Source organism: Cryptomeria japonica, chromosome 8 (genome assembly GCF_030272615.1).
Source record: "Cryptomeria japonica chromosome 8, Sugi_1.0, whole genome shotgun sequence".
Taxonomy (NCBI): domain Eukaryota; kingdom Viridiplantae; phylum Streptophyta; class Pinopsida; order Cupressales; family Cupressaceae; genus Cryptomeria; species Cryptomeria japonica.
The window spans coordinates 1,532,511-1,551,573 of record NC_081412.1 but is presented as its reverse complement, the minus strand read 5'-3'; the positions used below and the strand labels follow the sequence as shown (position 1 = coordinate 1,551,573).

At 37.7% G+C, this 19,063-nt stretch overlaps 1 protein-coding gene across 1 annotated transcript in view; it reads left to right on the top strand.

Annotated features, from left to right (window-relative positions):
- LOC131028861 (piezo-type mechanosensitive ion channel homolog) overlaps nucleotides 1–19,063 on the top strand; it is a 293,857-nt gene that overhangs the window by 72,482 nt on the left and 202,312 nt on the right. Inside the window, exon 4 of the mRNA XM_057959226.2 lies at nucleotides 8,644–8,804. Within this exon, the coding sequence (XP_057815209.2) occupies nucleotides 8,644–8,804 (161 nt within the window). The remainder of the gene's footprint in view (nucleotides 1–8,643; nucleotides 8,805–19,063) is intronic.

Below are 19,063 nucleotides of genomic sequence, written 5' to 3'. Positions count from 1 at the left end.
CCTGTTTGTGACTGAAGTCGGAAATCAAGGATTCACTGGTAGTCTCATCCCTAAAATCTAGGGATGTTCCTAAAATTTAGGAAACAAGCCCAATCTCTTTGAAACTGAAACCATCTAAAAGGTCATGAATAACCTCACGACTGGCAACTGTCACGACCTCCTAAAATTTAGGGATACCCCCTAAAATCTAGGAACTGCTCCAAACTGGCTCCAAACTGCCTGTAAAGCCAAAATCCAATCACTATATGCACTGAATGAGTCCCAATCAACCTCTGCTAGCCTACGAGACTCCAATGATAGGCCAACTCCTCCGTCTCCGATGTCCACTCTAGAAAGGGGACATGACAAGCCTCCCCTCTCGGAGTTGCTTGCCCACAAGCAACTGAAACACCAATCCTCCACCATCCCAAATAAGATGTAAACAAATCATTGCATGTAACTGCTGCTCATCTCTGATATAAACAACATGCAATGCCCCGGTTTGGAATGGCTCCTCAAAATGCTGAAGCACCTGTGCTGTCAAATCAACACTGTCTGGGTCCCAGAGCGAAGCATAGCTCCCGCTGAATACCTCAAGTGAGCAATGGAAAACTATATCATCTCCATAGATCAAATATCCATAAATGCCAAGACCACTAGTGTGTCTGTGATCACCAACATGCATAACATCCGTCATAATATCCAATGAATGCCAATCCATGGAAGACCCTCTGTGATCTGACCCCATCTGACACAAGTGACACACAACTGCCACACACTGCTGCTGATGTGCCGAAAGATCTAATGCCAACTCACTAGACAATATATAATACTGACTAAAATCATCACTGTCCAAGCTGGCATCTAAAAATATGTAATCACCAACTAGCAATGAAACAATCACCCTGTCTAGAGAATCAGGTGAAATTGCCACATCAACTGGCTCAAAGTACTCACTAGGAGTAACATCACATAACTCATCCACGCCAGCTATCTGATGACAATCAACCTGTGGATCAACTGTCGTCCCACTCTGCTCGATAAACTGAGATGGATAGTGGGTAAACTCCAGCTCCATCCTCGTGATATTCCGAACATACCGTCCAAGTGTCAACAACCATTGTACACCCACGACTACATCTATACATCTGAAGTGAAGCAACCCATGTAGGATCCACGAAAGGAAGGTACTACACATGTCTATACCATGATCCCACACAAACCACCTGTAGGACATAAACTGCTCCTGCCGCTCTCCTCTGATATAAGTGCCATATAATCTTAATATCTGGAGCAACATACTATAATCCCTATAAGACGCTGTATCAAATGAATCAACACCTGGATCCCAAATAAAACTAAATCCACATCCATCTGTCATGAAGAGACAATGATAGTAAGAGGCATCGTCGATACCGTGTCTCTCTATAGCCACTGTGAAACCATAAATACCACCAATCTTCAATGTTGAAATGGACCCATCAATAAGACAATTTCCAACAAGCAAAGTGTGATGGAAACCTCTCCAAAACCTTTGATCAGCGGCTGCAACTTGCCCAATTTCTCCACAAGTTAGTATGTCTTCATTGGAGGATGCCAAATAAATATATTGTTTAGCCATGCACCAAATATAGTCTCTTACACGCTGATCTTCATAGCCCACTATCACATCTAAGAAAACTGAGTCACCAATTAATAAGTACATCGCTGCCCTATCATATGAAAGAGGTGACAAGTCCACAAATGAATAGTAGATGTTTTTGTTCTGCAACATGGATAAACCTTCAGTGGCTGGTCCACTATGAATGCCACCTAACAACTCATAAACTTCACACCTAGTCTTCCCAACTTGAATGTTCTCAATGCAAGGTTTCAAATTTGACTCATTAGATGAAGGAAAATTGCTGATCAAACTCAGAAAATCAAACTGATTTCTATTTCCATTCAATATATCTTCGCTGTCCTTTTCTTCCCTTGGAAGAAATAAAGATCTAATGGATGATTCTCTTTGTATCCTTGCGTCATCTAACCGATTGTGACGCTCTTTGACTCTTTGGAGGTGGTGTCTTGCTTGGGCAGCAAGCGTTTTTGCTTGGGCCGCTCTATGTAACCAATCTTCGTTCAACTTTTGGCAATGTTTTATATCAGCTGCCCCAAAGTACACAAAATCAGACTTATGGTGAGTTGTATTATTTGCATCAGCATAACCCATGCTTGTACCATAAGCACCCGCAAATGTAGAATGCAAATCTCTATTCTCTTCATGACCAAAGGCTGTCATATCTTGAGGAAGATAAGTTACGTCACTGCTGTTATGGACTTCAGAATTATGATCATACTGTGGTGACAAATCTTTGGATTCACTACACACCATTAAATTTCGACTTTCCTCATGGTCTTCCCAATTGAGAAGAGGAAGTAGTGTGACAAATGAATCCAAACTTACGCTGTCCATTTCAACCTCGTGTTCTTCATCAATTGCTGATTCAAAATCAGTCTTTGGGCAATCTGAAAACTCATCAAACCTCTCATGAATGTCTTGTGTATTGCTTGAAGTTACAAACTCTTCCTTCACATCTTCCACCAAAAATGATGGGACAGTGTTGTAACCAACCAAAGAGGCACCAATTGGATCTACATGTCTCTCAAAATCTTCAAATAGTTTCCTACCAATCTCACTGGTAAACATCATATCTGCTCCTCTTCCTTTGCTTCCCTTGCTCTCAATTGACTCTTGTTTTGTTCTTGGTTGATGACGTGGACTTGAAAACATCAAGTCATCTTCAACTGGTACACCCATGAATTGTGTGAAGGAAAGGTGGTCACGTATCTTTTTAGGAAGAGAGCAATACTTATCATAGTTGTTCATAACTATATCATTGAATGTCTTGGCAGGAGACCTTCTCCTTGTACTTGTTGAAGGAGTTGTACCCTTAGACTGTCTGGAACTCCTTGAAGGTGTTTGTTCAAATTCTTTTCCTGCTTGTTTATTTCTAAACAACCCTGTCATGATGTCCAATTTGATTTTCAACCAAACTAAACTCAAATCTGAATTAGAACTCTTGATCTTCACCCAACAGGCTGGCAAGATCAAAGCTCTGATACCACTGAAAGATCCCCGATGGATCTCTTTTACCAATCTGCTGTAATTTTTATTTATTTAAATTGATTTTTCCTGCTTATTAATACTTTCTTTCAGAAATAGACAGAAGTTGCAGAAGGGTTGAATTCTTTTTGTATTTTGATGATTTTTCAACAAGTAAATAATGAAGTACAAGTACATGAACAAAGTACTGAAAATGAAGTTCATATACAGCCAAAACAAATTCGATTCAAGGCAGATTTCTGAATATAAAATCAAATATTTGACCAGATGAAGATTTCCAATAATTTCAGGAAGATTACAATCAGGAATAATTCCAACCTGGATGCTGAAAGAGTAACATAACTAGGAATGAAGTTGTGGCAAGATTCCAGCCCTCCAAGTGCTGCACGTGGGAAGGAAAGTGGCTGCCAGGTACAGCCGTACGGCTGCCAAGTACACCCAACTGGTTAGAAACCCCAAACCCCACGCTGAACTCTGTCAGAATTGCTGAACCTCCAGAAAGAATGCCGTACAATCTCCAAGATGCTAATAGCTGCAAACAAATCCAAACCACTGTATTGGGGGCTACGTCCCAAACAGGCAAGGCATTGGGGTTGGCGTCCCAGATGCTGAAAAGCTCTTCCAGAGCCAAATCTCAAATCCAAGATGTAAAATGTGTAAAAGATAATCATAGAATGAAGCTCCTATCCCCTTATAACCCTTCTCAATTGCAAATCGAACCCTAATTGTCTCCAAGTGGCGTGGTCTAGTGGAAATGTTATAATTTCTTATTTTAAAGTGGTCATGTTACTAGAAAATGACCTTTTTCCCCATAGACAGAAATCCGCTCACTGAATTGCCCTGAGACCAAAGAGAAAGATTTAAAGAATTTCAAGATCTTTCCAACGAGCTATCACACAATAGGATGCGCATCCAGATGAGACCAAAAATCCCCTTATTACTCCAAAATGGCTAACAACTTAGCCTTATTTAATTATTAAACGCTAACTTAGGAAATATTAAAAATATAACCCAAATAGCCACAAAATGCCCAACTGACATTACAAACCCTAAAATCATCTTGTCACCTGTTTGTGACTGAAGTCGGAAATCAAGGATTCACTGGTAGTCTCATCCCTAAAATCTAGGGATGTTCCTAAAATTTAGGAAACAAGCCCAATCTCTTTGAAACTGAAACCATCTAAAAGGTCATGAATAACCTCACGACTGGCAACTGTCACGACCTCCTAAAATTTAGGGATACCCCCTAAAATCTAGGAACTGCTCCAAACTGGCTCCAAACTGCCTGTAAAGCCAAAATCCAATCACTATATGCACTGAATGAGTCCCAATCAACCTCTGCTAGCCTACGAGACTCCAATGATAGGCCAACTCCTCCGTCTCCGATGTCCACTCTAGAAAGGGGACATGACACTGGGGCTCATGGATGCTGTGAATGTTGGCTATAAGTGCAAAGTTGATTGTATTCTGTTGCTTTCTCTTTCTGCGAGCGGATCTGCCCTCAATAAGCTCATCATCATGAAGATCTCCGATAGTCTTGGCCCACCATTTAGGCCTTAGGGTAGAAGTAGCAACATTTGGGATTGGAGAAACAACATCCCCTGGAGTTTTTGGAACAAAGTCATCTGGATGCGAATCTTGTGGAAAATCAGGTGGTGCTCGATCGGTAGATTCCTCATCTTCAGAGTTAGAATGCTCTGAAGCCCTCCCATCATGGGAACTGAGAGGAAGACGAACACCAACATCAGGAATTTGTATAGACGAAGTAGCAGGATTAGGAGTAGTTGAAGGCATGAATGGACCAGTAGTCTCATCAACCACAACATCATGACTGAAAATGATACGATTTGTCTCTTCATCAATCAACTTGTAGGCCTTGTGGTTGTCGCTGTAACCAGTAAACATAAGTGTTTGGCTCTTTGAATCTAGCTTAGCACGCTTAGCGTCTGGAATCCATACATGAGCCGTAGAACCGAAGACTTTCAAATGGCTCAATTTGGGCTTGCGTCCTGACATGTGTAGGTGACCGATTCAGAAGGTAGACTGCAGTGTAAACTGCTTCAGCCCAGTATTTCTTAGGAACATTTCGATGCTCTATCATAGAACGAGCCATTTCAGTAATGGTGCGATTCCTACGTTCAACGACACCATTCTGTTGAGGGGTGTATGGTGTGGTGAGTTGGTGTTTAATGCCATGTGTCGCACAAAATGTAGAGAAGTCATTGGAACAAAATTCCCCCCCCGTTATTTGACCTTAGAGTGACAATCTGAGAACCGGAATCTTTCTCAACTAAGGCCTTAAATTGCTGAAATGTGCTAAACACATTTGATTAATTTTTCAAAAAATACACCCACATTTTCTGACTGAAATCATCAACAAATAACAAGAAGTACCTGCAACCAGTAACAGAAGGTGTATTCATTGGCCCACATACATCAGCGTGAACCAATTGAAGTACCCTGGAGGCTCGCCAAGAATCACCATCCGAGAATGGTGTCCGATGCTGCTTCCCAGCTTGACAGGCTGCACAAACTCCATGATTTTGAGGTTGGATCTCGGGTAAACCAACAACCAAACCCTCCTGATATAATTGAGAGAGATAATGCACGTTTAAGTGCCCATAACGCTGATGCCAAAGTGTTCTGATGGATGTACTCCTAGCAACCAAAGTGTGCTCCTGAGAATCACCGGAATCAACAAATCTGTACAAACCATGATCTTCAAGTCCCATAGCGATTGTAGTACGAGTCTCCCTATCAACGATGCTGCAGATGGACGAACTGAAGACAACATCTAATTGAGGAGAATGCCTCATGATCTGACTGGCGGAGAGGAGATTATGTTCCATGCTTGGAACATAGTAGACATCAAGAAAAATTAAATTTCTACCTCCTGAGTGAATCTGGACAGTGCCCTTACCAGTAACTGTGTACTCTTCTCCTCCTCCGAAGATAATTGAATCTGAGAAGGGTTCAAATTTCGTGAACCAATCTCGACGATGAGTAAAATGCCGCGATGCTCTTGAATCGATATACCAAGCAGAAGAGTGTACTGGATCTGCTATCCTCTTGGCCATAAAAGCATAGAAAGCAGAGTGTTTCTCCTCAGAGTGTTTCTCCTCAGAGTGTTCGGCAACATTTGCTTTCTGTTGAGACCCTCTCTGCTCAACAAGGCAATCGAATTCGACACTTGACTTTCATGTGACCAAACTTGTGACAATAATTGCACTGAACGGTCTTCTTCTTCTTGCTATCTTGAGAAGAACCAAAGCCTTTCGGCTGAGAAGATTGAGCCTTCCCTTTGTTCTTAGCAGAAGATTTGATAGAGAACTCTTGCTCGGTGGAGGTGGAACTGGTACTACTTCCAAACTATTGTCGCCACCGATCTTGCCGTAAAAGCTTGTTACAAAGATCGGGAAACTTGAAATCGACGTCAGTGGAAGTGATATTGAGTGTTTCAATGAAATGCTCATATGAGCGTGGCAGACTCTTCAAAGTAATGACCACCATATCTTCTTCTTTCATTTTGTGACCAATAGCTTCCAGTTGGTCGCGAATATCCTTGATCTTTGTCAAATGCTCCTGAAGAGACGTTTTCTCATCCATCATGATCGTGAAGAGCATATTCTTGAGGAAGAATGCTCTGCTCTTGTCAGAGGTTTCATGGAGACTCTTCAAATGATCCCAGATCCCCTTCGCTGTTTTGCCGGACGGTACCTGAGGTAGCTGGTCATCGGTAACGGAGAGTTTAATGAGCATGACGGCTTCCCGGTTGCGCTCATCCCATTTGTCCTGATATTTTCCAGCAGTGTCTGGACGTTGAGATGTGCCCAAAACAACTGCATTAAGACATCGGTACTAAAAATTGGTCAGCACACGCTGCTTCTAGGTGTTGTAGTTGCCGCTGTTGAACTTTTGGCTGCTTTCGAGAATAATATTTGTCAGTGATGCCATCACGTACCCCCATGTCGAACTGGTGAAAGCAATAATGCATGAAAACCAGAAGATGAAAATAGAGGGTTTTTATAAATTCTGCAAGTCGAATCCTCAGACAAAAACTGAAACCCTAGTACAATTTTCGAGGCAAAATTTTTCTGCAAGACCTAGAAATCCTAGGAAGACCCAGAAGAGCACAGAAAAACCCACAAGGAATTTGTAATCAGAATTTTTTTTCAACTGAAGGGTCAAATCTGTGGGCTCAAAAACCAAGGCACAAAAAACGATGCACCCAGAAAAATCCAATGACAACCCAATTCAGATTTCAAAAATCCCACAAAGATTCTGCAACTAAAAAATTTTTCGACTTGAAACAGATGGTCAAAACCCTAGCCGAAAATGCAGAAACCCTAGGGGAAAAGAATTTGCAGACCTAGAAAAAACAGATGGATACCCAGTTGAGGTTTCGAAAAACCCACCAAGAATCTGCGATCGAAATTTGTTTTTGAGTTGAAATAGAGGGTTAAAACCCTAGACTAATTTTCTGAAACCCTAGGCAGTAAAAAAAAAAGCGCCAATAAAATCTGCAGAAAAAAATTCCACCACCCAGAAAACGCGAATAGAAAACCCCCCTTTTTTTACGCGGGCAGAAAACGCGATTTTACAAGAAAAAATTGCGGTTTTTCAAACTGTGACGACGCGCTAGGGCGGACACGGTTAGGGCAAAAAACTGCCCTCGAGCAGACCCGCAGACCCACGGAAACGGAGAACCGTACTGGAAAACCCTAGGCGGGGTTTTTAAAAGGCTCTGATACCATGTTCAGCAAAAATGAACTGGTAAAAAAGTCTTCGTTTATTACTGAAGAACAGATTACAATTATAGGAGTTACAAAATGGCTGTAGATATTAATTATGATACCTACTTCTATCTACCTAACAGATTACTGTAGACACATTAAAAATAACATTGACCATTAACAATAAGGAATATTATTCTAACAACTAGTGCGTAGATGTTATGGGTTTGGTTTTAACACTTTTAATCTATTCGCTTCTGCTTCATTTTCTTTGCTTTAGTTCATATGGTTCAGTTAGTTTCCTAAGCTAGTTTCCTTTTAGACTAGTACTTTCCTATTGTAACTAAGTACACTTTCAAGTCCCATCGACCTACTTAGTCTATTTTACACATTAATTTGCTTTCTTTTTTTTTTCTCTAACACATGGCTAGGGCTTACTGATGCTTTTTGTTCTTTAAAGATCAGTTTCTTTCAAGCTTCTTTATGGATGATAGGGGTTCAAATGAATTAAGGGCAAAGAATTTGTAATTCTGAGCAAGTTTAGCCTTGATTGGTTTTGTGATAAAGAATTTATTGTATATCATTCTTTACAATTCTATCTTATTATACAGGCAAGGAAATAATCTGTGTTGGAATCTTGGAGATGTTATAAGTTTATAATATGGTTGCTGTTCATGGATTATTTTGAATTGCCTTTGATCCCTGGCAGCTTGTTGCACTGCACAGGCATATTTGTATCTTCATATATGTTCTTATAATGCTTTTATCTATGAGGTTTTTGGTTGCATTAGTTATTATCTTATATTCAATTCATCTTTTATGCAGGTTGAATCCATGGAAAGGAACTGCTTTCGTTTATATACTTTTCACCACACAACTAGCAGTTGTTTTGGTTGCTACAATTGCATTGCATGCCAGTAAAACAGATCATTTATCATTGCATGAATCGTCTTGGAGGAAGTTGCTGTCGTCACTTTTACATTTTGGTGTGCTTTACATACCTTGATTAGTCAAAGACATTTCTGAAAACTGACAAGTACTAAAAAGAAAAAATTCTATTATTTATCTTGTATTCCTTTGTAATTTCTCATGGCCTCTTATATAATCATCTCTTCTTTCTCTAACTTGCATCAAATTTTTGTGAGCATATTTCTTGGTTTTATTCAAATATTGAACGGCCTGCTTCCTGTAGCTTTCATTACTCTATGAATTTATAAAAGTTAGCTACCATTGCTTATTAATTGATAAATTTCGATGAATGGTGTCAACATGTGGCTTTTGTGTTATTTTGTGATAAACAACTTTACAAATGTTGATTATGTAATCCAAACTCTGGTTGAGTCTAGGTGGATAACCCAATGGCTGAAGAAGTCTTGAATAAAAACTTTTTAAGGAAAAATGTTTTTGCTTCTTTGAAGCACAATAGCCTATATTGTAATATTATACCAAAGAACGTAGAAACAACAGATATAATTATCACAATACAACTTGGAGTTGAAATATAATTATCACAATATTCTCACCCTCCAATAGATGTGGGACTTTTGCATCTAGTACGATTTGTGCTTAGTAGATATTTTTCAATTTGTAGAGAATAATAGATTAAGTGAACAAGATATAGAGATTATATTGTAAAATGGCTTATTATATAAGCCAAAGAATTAAAATGAAACCCCTACAGTCAAGCAACAATATCACGACAACTACACAATTTATATACAACAATGTACTAATGATAGCACAAGCAAAACAGTGCCTAAAGAAATGCTAACACCAAGCCTTTGTAGGCATTATTAGAAATTTCAAATTAGGATAACAATTGATTAATCCAATACCCCCAAAATGTTTAAATTGGTTATAATTCCAACTTTATTCTTAACTTGACAAATTTACCTTTACCAAGTGGTTTAGGCATCATGTCAACTGTTAGTTCTGTTGTGCCACAATTATATTTTGATAAAGAGAAATGTTGTCATTATCAATCATTTGTGAAGTGTAACGGTAATCAACTTGAATATGCTTGGTTCTGGCATGCCACAGATTGGGTTCATTTTGAGAAAACTCTAGTTCTCACAGAAAAGTGACGTTGGTGTTGTTTGGTCAAGTTGAAGATCAATCAATATCATTCGAAACCATATTGCCTCACAACTTATATTAATGACTGCCTTAGATTTTGTAGATTCCTCTGCCTGGAAATTAAAATTGTATTTTGCAGATTGCTCTGCCTGGAAATTACTCTTGAACTGTTTAGACTTATATCAACTGATCCAGCTCAGTCAAAATTAGTTTGTTGCTAGCATGAAGTCAACATATATATGAGATAGAATGCCAATGTTAGGGATCCTTTGACATATTGGAGGACTTGTTTTGTAGCATTCCAATGTTGCTCTTGAGGATTCAATATGAATTGAGAGAGACAACTTACTAAACATAAGAATGGTTGGATAGTAGTAAGACAAATCAAACTGCCTACCAATTGTTCATACATTATTGAATGACAACAACTCAGTTTTAGTTGAGACATTTATCCTAACTTCCATAGGTTGAGATGGTGGACACAGTCAGTTATTTTGAATTTTCCTAACAAAGATTTGGCATACTTAGTTTGTGATTCAAAAATAGTATAATTAACTGGCTAAAATTCTACATCTAAATTACATTGTAGCGGCACTATATTTGTTATTTTAATAATAAAACAAATATTTGATTCACATGTTGAGTTACACCGATGAGCCCACATTATGTTTGACATGGAGAGTGGATTTAGAATAGTTTCTTTTGAAAGCATAATCTCTAAGATACTCATCAATTTTTTAAAACCAAGCTCAAGGAGCCTTCTTAAATCCATAGAAGTACTATACCAACTTGCAAACCAAATGTTATTCTCTAGGAACCTAGAACCCTTGGGGACAAGATATGTGGACTGTTGCGAAGTGTTTGTGCAAGAAGGGACTTTAAACATCTATTTGATGTACTTTCCATCCAAATTGAGCAGAAACGGAGATAACCAATCGGAAGGTTACCATCTTTCAAGTAGGGTAAAAGACTCTTCATGGTCCACCCCTTCCTCTTTCTTACATCCTTTGGCAACAAAACAAACCTTGTACAACAAAAAAATTGTCTTACAATAGACTTTGTAAACCCATTAGGATGAATGAATTTTTTAGCTTGAGTTAATGTTGATTAAAGCAACATATTCCACCTTCATGGCAGCTTATCATTTAGGTTTTCGTTTGTCTTCTTCAAATGCATTGGGCTCAAATATCTGTGAAACGATAGAATTTAGAGAAAAGCTTACCTTCTCACCATCTTGCACTATTTGTTTCCCATATCCATATACCATCCTTGCATTGTCTTTGGAAATTGATCATCTCTAACATCTTTTGTACCATTTTAGTTTCTTTTTTGGTGTGTAGAATTTTTAGCTTGGATAGGAACTTCTGCATAGATTTAGTGTGAATGTGTTGGAAAGTTGTTCAAGTAGTTCTATTTTGCTTTTCACTTTAAGGATTAAAGTGAAATTCTTTTTTTAGCTAGTTAAGTCTAATAAGTGTACATATAAATTAATGACTTACACTTATCTTCCAATGCATTTCTTGTAAGAGATAAGGATGCATTTTGGAAGATTGGATTTATGCTGAATAATATTAAGATGCGAGCAAGATAGAAGAATGTAATATACAGCAATTTTTTGTGTAGTTGCGAGTTGAACAGCTTATAGAGGTGTTAAGTTTTTTGAAGTAATGAAACATTGATTTGAAGTTGTAAATTATTTGTGTATTTTTTTTATGCTTCCCCATTTGAAGTTCAGTTATGTGATTAATGTAATATTAAGAGGATAATATTGTTTATCTAACATTAGCTCATTATACATCTTGCCTGAAACTTTACATGTTGACTCTTTAATTTGTTGTGAAGACTAAGAATCACTCTCTTCTTCTCTGTTAGATCTTCCTTGAAATTTGTTCCATATGATATTTCTTGTTTGATTTTAACACTATCACTTGTTATAGATCCATGAGTGGTTCACATACAATATCATGTAGAATTACCATTTATGGAAAATAATGATGTTTTCTTATAGGTATCGTCTCTATTAATCACAATTTTGTTTAAAGAGACATCTAGTAATTTGCATGCTTTGGATCATATGAAACAATTTCCTCCCTTAAATTATGTGAAACAAGTCAGCTGTGTAGTGAGCATACCATTGAAATCCCACCAAAAATCTACCTATAGGTATTTCAAATGCTCTTGCTACCAATTTGATCTGTAAACTGCTCTAGATATTCCAAAACAGCTCACCAATTGCTGATTTCTTCTTTGCTAACTACCCAAAAAACCTTCAAGGGAGTGTAAAACAAGAAATACAATGCTTAAGTGCTTAGGCATTGGCAGTTGGTTGCATTATAAGGAATGATATGGACTTTGTATATTGGGCGTGCTCCATCAAACTCCTGAATGACACTAATAATGATGCTGAATTCACAGCTTTGCTGGAAGGTCTCAAAATTTGTGTAAGCGAAAAACTATCACCAAGATATTGAAGGTGACTGTCAAATACCCATTTGGTAGTTCACCCAATTTTACCCACTCCTTAGGAATTTAGTCAAACAGTTGGCAGGTTCTCAGAATATAAAGTTTGGTTCCAGAGATGCTAGTTTCAGGTTTGTAGATTTGTATATTGCTTGTGCAATGCTCTCAGCTTAATATGAGAAATCAAACGCAACATTCATAGGAGATAATTACTCAATTGTGAAGGAACATAAATCACTTACAATGCTTCTCAAAGTCAATCATAATGAAACATTTTGACAAACAGTTGGCAATCTTCCACTAAATAAAATCTGAATGCAAAGGACTTTTTCTGTTTGCAACAGAAATATAATTCTTCCACAGATAATATTTTAAAACTGAGGAAATAACCAGCATTCATTCAGAAGTTGCCAAGATATAACATTTGCACCTGTATTCTCATGAATCATGGTGATAAGGTATGAATCACTTTGTAATGTCCTTGCAATGATACCAATGCCTCGTATAGTAGCAATTCAACTTCCCACACAAGAGTACGGCTTCAATGTCACATAAAGTGGTGCCAGAAATGAATAATGATATCAAGCATCCTCTATGTTTTTAGTTCAATGTGATTATCTTAAGTGACTGTTATTACAAACAACCGTACAACATCTTCTTGCAATAGTCAGAGTTGAGTCTTCCATCTGTTGACGTGGCTAAAATCGCATTGCTATGACTCCATCCGGCCAACGTAGAATAGAATGCTAAGTATCCTATCCTCTCTTGAGATAAGGAAATCCCTAATGCTGTTTCAATTGATCAATGTAGACGACCTCAAGGTTTCGATTGTCAGGTCTTGACTGCAGGATTACTCAATGATTGATGTGATTTGCTGGGAGCACAAGGGGTCTTACGTTTTGCAACAAGCTAGTCTGCTACGATTTTCGGACTGCGAAATAAAATCAAAAGGGAAGGTTTCAGGAAGCCTAAGGACAAGGATGATAATAGCTGATGTAGTGGGTAGACAGATTTCAATAAACCAGTTCTTGTTTTGCCAGAGACACCCTCACAACTAGACAAGAACGGTGCAAGCTCCAAGGGATGAAGGATTTTTAGACCGGAGACACTTGTTTTAGGCACCCGATTTTGGCGCAGCCTAAGGCGAACACCTGCAGTTGAACTAAGCACAGTTTGGGTTCAGACTAACCATGCATGGTGACCTACAATTAGTAGACCCCCAATGGTATGAACTAGAAATGCATCAAATACCCCTCTACACTTCACCATTAAAATCCTTGCACTCTAAAATTAACTAGCTGAAAGAAACCATGCAAACAGAATGAAAACAAGATGATAAACACCAAATCAATGTCTATATATTGATTTCAGCTGCCTATTACAACAATTTCTGCAACATCTCTATGCTATTCCTATAATCTAACCTATTCTAACTCTAAAATCCCACTACAAAATTCTAACTATCTAACCCTTTACAATGAGAGGCATCCTACCTTTTATAGATTTTACAATATGGATCAAAGGCTAGGATTAACTGCATCCAAGGGCTGCAACTTGCCATCTAGAAGTTGGCAGCTTTAACCCATGCCCATTAAACTCTTAGTTATCTACCCAACCACTCCCCTCAGCTGCCTACAACTGCTTGGATTCAATTTGGGTCTATTCGGTGGTTGGACATATTTGTCCACAACTGATCTGTTTCCCCTCTATTTCAAAATATCTTGAGTGGGTTCGACAAACAGTTTTACAATAAAACAGTTTCAGTTTTCAGAAATTGAACTTGTGGAATTAAATTCAGCTGTGCACTTTCGTGAGAATGCATGATTGCCGCCTTCAGAGTGTTCTTTGGTCTTTGGTCTCAATGATGGACCTCAGTTTTGTGGTCTGGTGGCACATCGACATGCTTCCCAATGCTCGGTTCAGATTTCATGCTCCTGCAACGTGTTCCTACATCTTCCTCTTCAGCTTTCAGCGCCTGGCTCCTGGATGTTTCAGGCCTTCTCCTGGTTCTTCGGGACGATGCCTTCGATTTGCGAACAATCAATCTCACTTTAATAAATCAATTAAATTAATTTAACAAACATGAAATTTTTAACGTCTGGCTAGAGAAGCTCTTTGTGAGATGTATCTTTTGAATCTCTCACTTCCTACATGAAGTTCGATTTGTCTTCTTGATTCACTCTCCTACTTAAACAAAATTTGGCTTGAGAGGAGAACTGCGAAAGATTTACTTTTTTAATGCTTTATGTCTCTTTAGCTGAATTTGGGTATTTACACCAAACTACGCGAGATTTTATTATATGAGTTTTACCTTTACTTAAGCAATTTCGGCTAGCTTGTCCAAGATGTGCGATTTTAACTTTGTTTTAAAAAATGTCTAACTTGATTGAAATTCGACATTTTTATTAAAAATGAGAGGTTTAACACACAAAACAAAGTCAACACTTAATGAAAAAAATGTGAGACTTAATAAAATTGGCACTTTAAAGCATTGCAAGAGGCTTTCACGATTTCAGCTTATTAATGAATTTTGAGAGGTTTTATCATTTTCGCGATTTTGAGGATTTTCGGCCTAAAAGGGTCTATTTTTACGATTTTGACGTTTTTGGGTTAGAAGGCCATTTTCGGCCCAAAAGCATATTTTTTGGCCTGGATCATGATTTTGCGAATTTCGGCTTGTGAGCCAATTTCCCCCTCAAACGATCTCTCACCTTTTGGGCTTGGAAGGCGGTTTGGAGGTTTGATAGATTTTAGCTTAAAGCCTGTATTGCGCGTTTAATCTTCCTCTTCTCCTTTCGGCAGATTGCAAAAACTCGGGGGTCCCCTGATGAAGGGGTGCGTGTGCGATATGTACAACACCATCCCCGATATCTGACCCATGAATATCATTCAATTAAGCCCCCAATTTCTGAGAACATTTCTTCAAGTCGTGCTAAAATTCATAATCTGTCATTGTATTTATCCTTCAGTAGTAGTTCTTCGTGCATAGCCGCATAAAAGTTCCCGCTCATTAATTTCATCCCTTTAATGTTCAATATCATTCTCAAGTGTCAAGCTCAACTGACTTAATTTGGAAACTCCCAGCCCTGTAAAGATATTCCATAAGATATGAATTGTACCCAATAGTATTTCTGCCTAAGAATACCATACAGCCAATATGAAGCTTCAGTAATGAATAGTTTTGAAATAACATCAAAAATAATATTATATTTGCTCAGCACTGGAACTTATTCTCCACAATATATTTATTTGTCCATAATCTTTATTTCTGAATATAAAATGAATACTCTAAAAGTTTATTCTGTGATGAACAAAATACCTCTTAGATAAATTTTATTTCTGAAAGTTCACCTTTAAAGAAGACTTTATGAATGTCACCATTGATGCCCAAATGTGGACTCCATCACGAATCCACCACTAGTATCAGGTTGGGTTTATGGCCAACCCTACAAGTTCGAGGGTTTCTGTCCTCCAACTTCTGAAGGCCAAAGCTCTCCAATTTTCCTTCAATAAAATATTTTCCTGAATGATTTTCTGTTTCCGGCCTCCCTTTTTATAATTTATTTTCGGCAACCATTTTAGCAACTTTCAATCATTTAATTTTTTTGCTATAAAGTGATTATATGAATACTTTACTTTTAACTAAAAATCACTTTATTAAATAATTATTAACTGCCTTAAATAATTTAAGATAAATTAAAAAATTAATTAATTAATTATTTAATTTTGCATAGCTGCCAAAATGGGACATTACAGACTCATGGATGGTTATTGATTCTATTGTCTTCAAGAAATCCATAAGTTAGAAAATACCAAAATGGATAGAACAAATCCAACTCTATTTAGAATTAATTAATGATTTCATGATTAAGCATGTATATCGAGAGGCCAACGAGGATGCAACTTTTCTATTGAACCATGGCATCGACTAGAACAAAAAAAATATAATCTCAAGGGTGATAAAGTCTTGGGACAGATTGGACCAATCGTCAGCAGTGACAATGCACAAAATGTTAAAAGGGATGGTCAAGATATCAGACTTTGATTCCATTAGTGTATGTATCCCACTACTGGACTGGTTGGAAATATTGCCCCAAAGATCACGTATCCTCTTAAACATATCTGAAACTTCTATTTATGCACATCTGTTTACAGTGTTACACACTCAATGTAGAGAGGATGGCAAAAAGGATGCCTTTTCTGAAAAATTGATTGCTCAAATAATTGGATAATATATTCAACGATATACAAGGGTATATATAGAGATTACAAGACGACATTCTAAAATAAGAACTAGTTGTTAAAGTGAAATCAAATAAGCTAAAAACTAGCTTGCCGGTTTGGGTTCGGGCACTGGTTCGGGTTCAAAGAACCGGTACGCCGGTACGACAAAATTTGGAAAAGGGGTTTGGGTTCGTTAGTACAAAAACATGTAAATTATATATATATATATATATATTTTAATATTTGTGCAGCCTATAAGCATGAATAAAGATTAGCATGTCACATAGCATCATATAAACAACAAAACAAACATAAACTTGTAATCATAGCATATATACATCAAGTTTAATATCAAAATGACAAAATATTCAAGTATCCCTATCTCAATAGTAGGTTTCAATTGGGTATATCTCATATCTTGCCCTGCAGCTCGCGCTCAGAAACTAGTCTCCTTGTTTTGTAGAACAACAATTGCTCAAATTTTCTCTTGCTCTAGCCAAACATGTTCTGCAATCTTGTACTGATATATCTCTCCAACACTAAACTAAACCATATAATGTTCCACTAGCATTATATTTGGTTGTTCCAACAGTGAAACGCTTATTTGCAGTGATGTAAGCTTTCTCAGACAGATTTGACGGAAGGCTGCTGGTTGTGTTCTCGAAAGCATCTCTACTTTTAGTAATATCCATTGTGTTCACCAAGAGAATTCTTTTAGTATCTAGTCTTCAAATGAAATTAGAATTGTGATAGTGCATGAAACAGTCATACAACCATATTTTCCCACCTATGTCGTTGGGGCAAAGGTCATGAAGGGTTTTATTTGCTTCCTCTGCACATTTTGATTTTGAGTATCTATTTGCTGATATAGTTCCATTTCACTGGAGCAGACCGTAGACCTTATTGGGAGATTGGCCATGGGAAGAAGTGTTAAACAGTGAATTTTTAGGTGCATTAAGATACAGATCGTTCATAACTAGGTTTAAGTTTGTGGAATAGGTGCTGCCATTAGTGAAAGTTGAGGAATTATCACATGTGTGCCATGCGTAGATACACGACTGATGGAAAATTTTGTACAAACAGCAAAAAGAGGACGAACCACCTAGGTGGAATTGAAAAAAAAAAATTGGCATAAAAAATCACTTTTTGGGCCGCCTAGATGCCCAGGTTTGCTTTGGGTTCTCTGTGGTTCTCTTTGGTTCGACCTGGGTTCACCCGGGTTCGAACTAGGATGAACCACCTCTGGGTTTTAAGAACCCTGGTCGAACCCAGTCGAACCAGGCCCAGAACCAGAACCCGAACCAAGGGGGTCATAATAAAAAGCTAATTAAACAAGCTAAATAAGTCGACTAAAAGCTAAATAGCTAAAAAAGTCGACAACTAAGATGACTGCCAAAACTAGAAGATGACCATTATAGAATAGATATTAATATTATTTTTAACATTTTCCGAGTTGCATCTGTAGATGTAACCATGAATCCTTGGACTCACAACTCAGGAGATTATTCATCATGCAATTAAATGAGATTGAATCGACTATCAAAGCTGTCATTGGGGCAAATCATTTGAAAGATGCCCATACTCACGACCCCTGTTTACTAGAGACACTCTTTATAACATGGCGCAGACAATTGTTGACACTAGCTGGGGAACAACAGTCATCAACAAATACATTGTCCTGAGGCTCAGGATGGAGACAACAAATGCCCATTTCTGCACTAAATCATGTCCCTACATCTACTCTAGTTGATGCTTATGCCTCATATTTGATAGGGGAAATGAAGATCTAAAGCAAAAAATCACTTTGTTCAAAGATGGAATAGCAAGGACAAACATGGAAACATATGCCTTTTTCATGGCCCATCAGGGAAACTTATTAACCCCTACATAGATAGAAAGGATGCAGGAGATGGCCTCTGGACTTTGTATCTTGCTGCATTACAATGTATAAAGTCCATGTCGATCTCGTTATGTAAATCATTTATGTTTTGTTATCTAGACTCCCATGGTAGCAATTTACCTAAAAATATGTGCTTACACCACATTAATTTTGTCTTGAAGGTAACTTACAATTATTTTATAGCCACTATGTAACTTATTGGCACAATAATAAATACAATGATACACTCATGAAGTGTGTGCCATCCAATTCTCTTGAACTCTATGCATTCATTCTTCCAACACATGAGAAGCTCCATTTGGTCAATTGAGAGATTATTTACAAGAGGTTATTCCTATTTTACTATTATCTTAGTATAAGTCAGAGGAGGCCAACAATTAATAAGTATCATATAACATTGGGCAACTATAAATGTAACTATTAAGACAACATTTTACATGGCATATGGCGGGAAAAATCAAACAGCCTTGTCTGATTACAAGAGCATTACAAGATGCTTGCATCATGGACATGGAATGGATTTCTCTAAGAAAACTTGGTGCCCTGCTGATATTGGAGCGTTTGCTGAATCTTGAATAACATTTT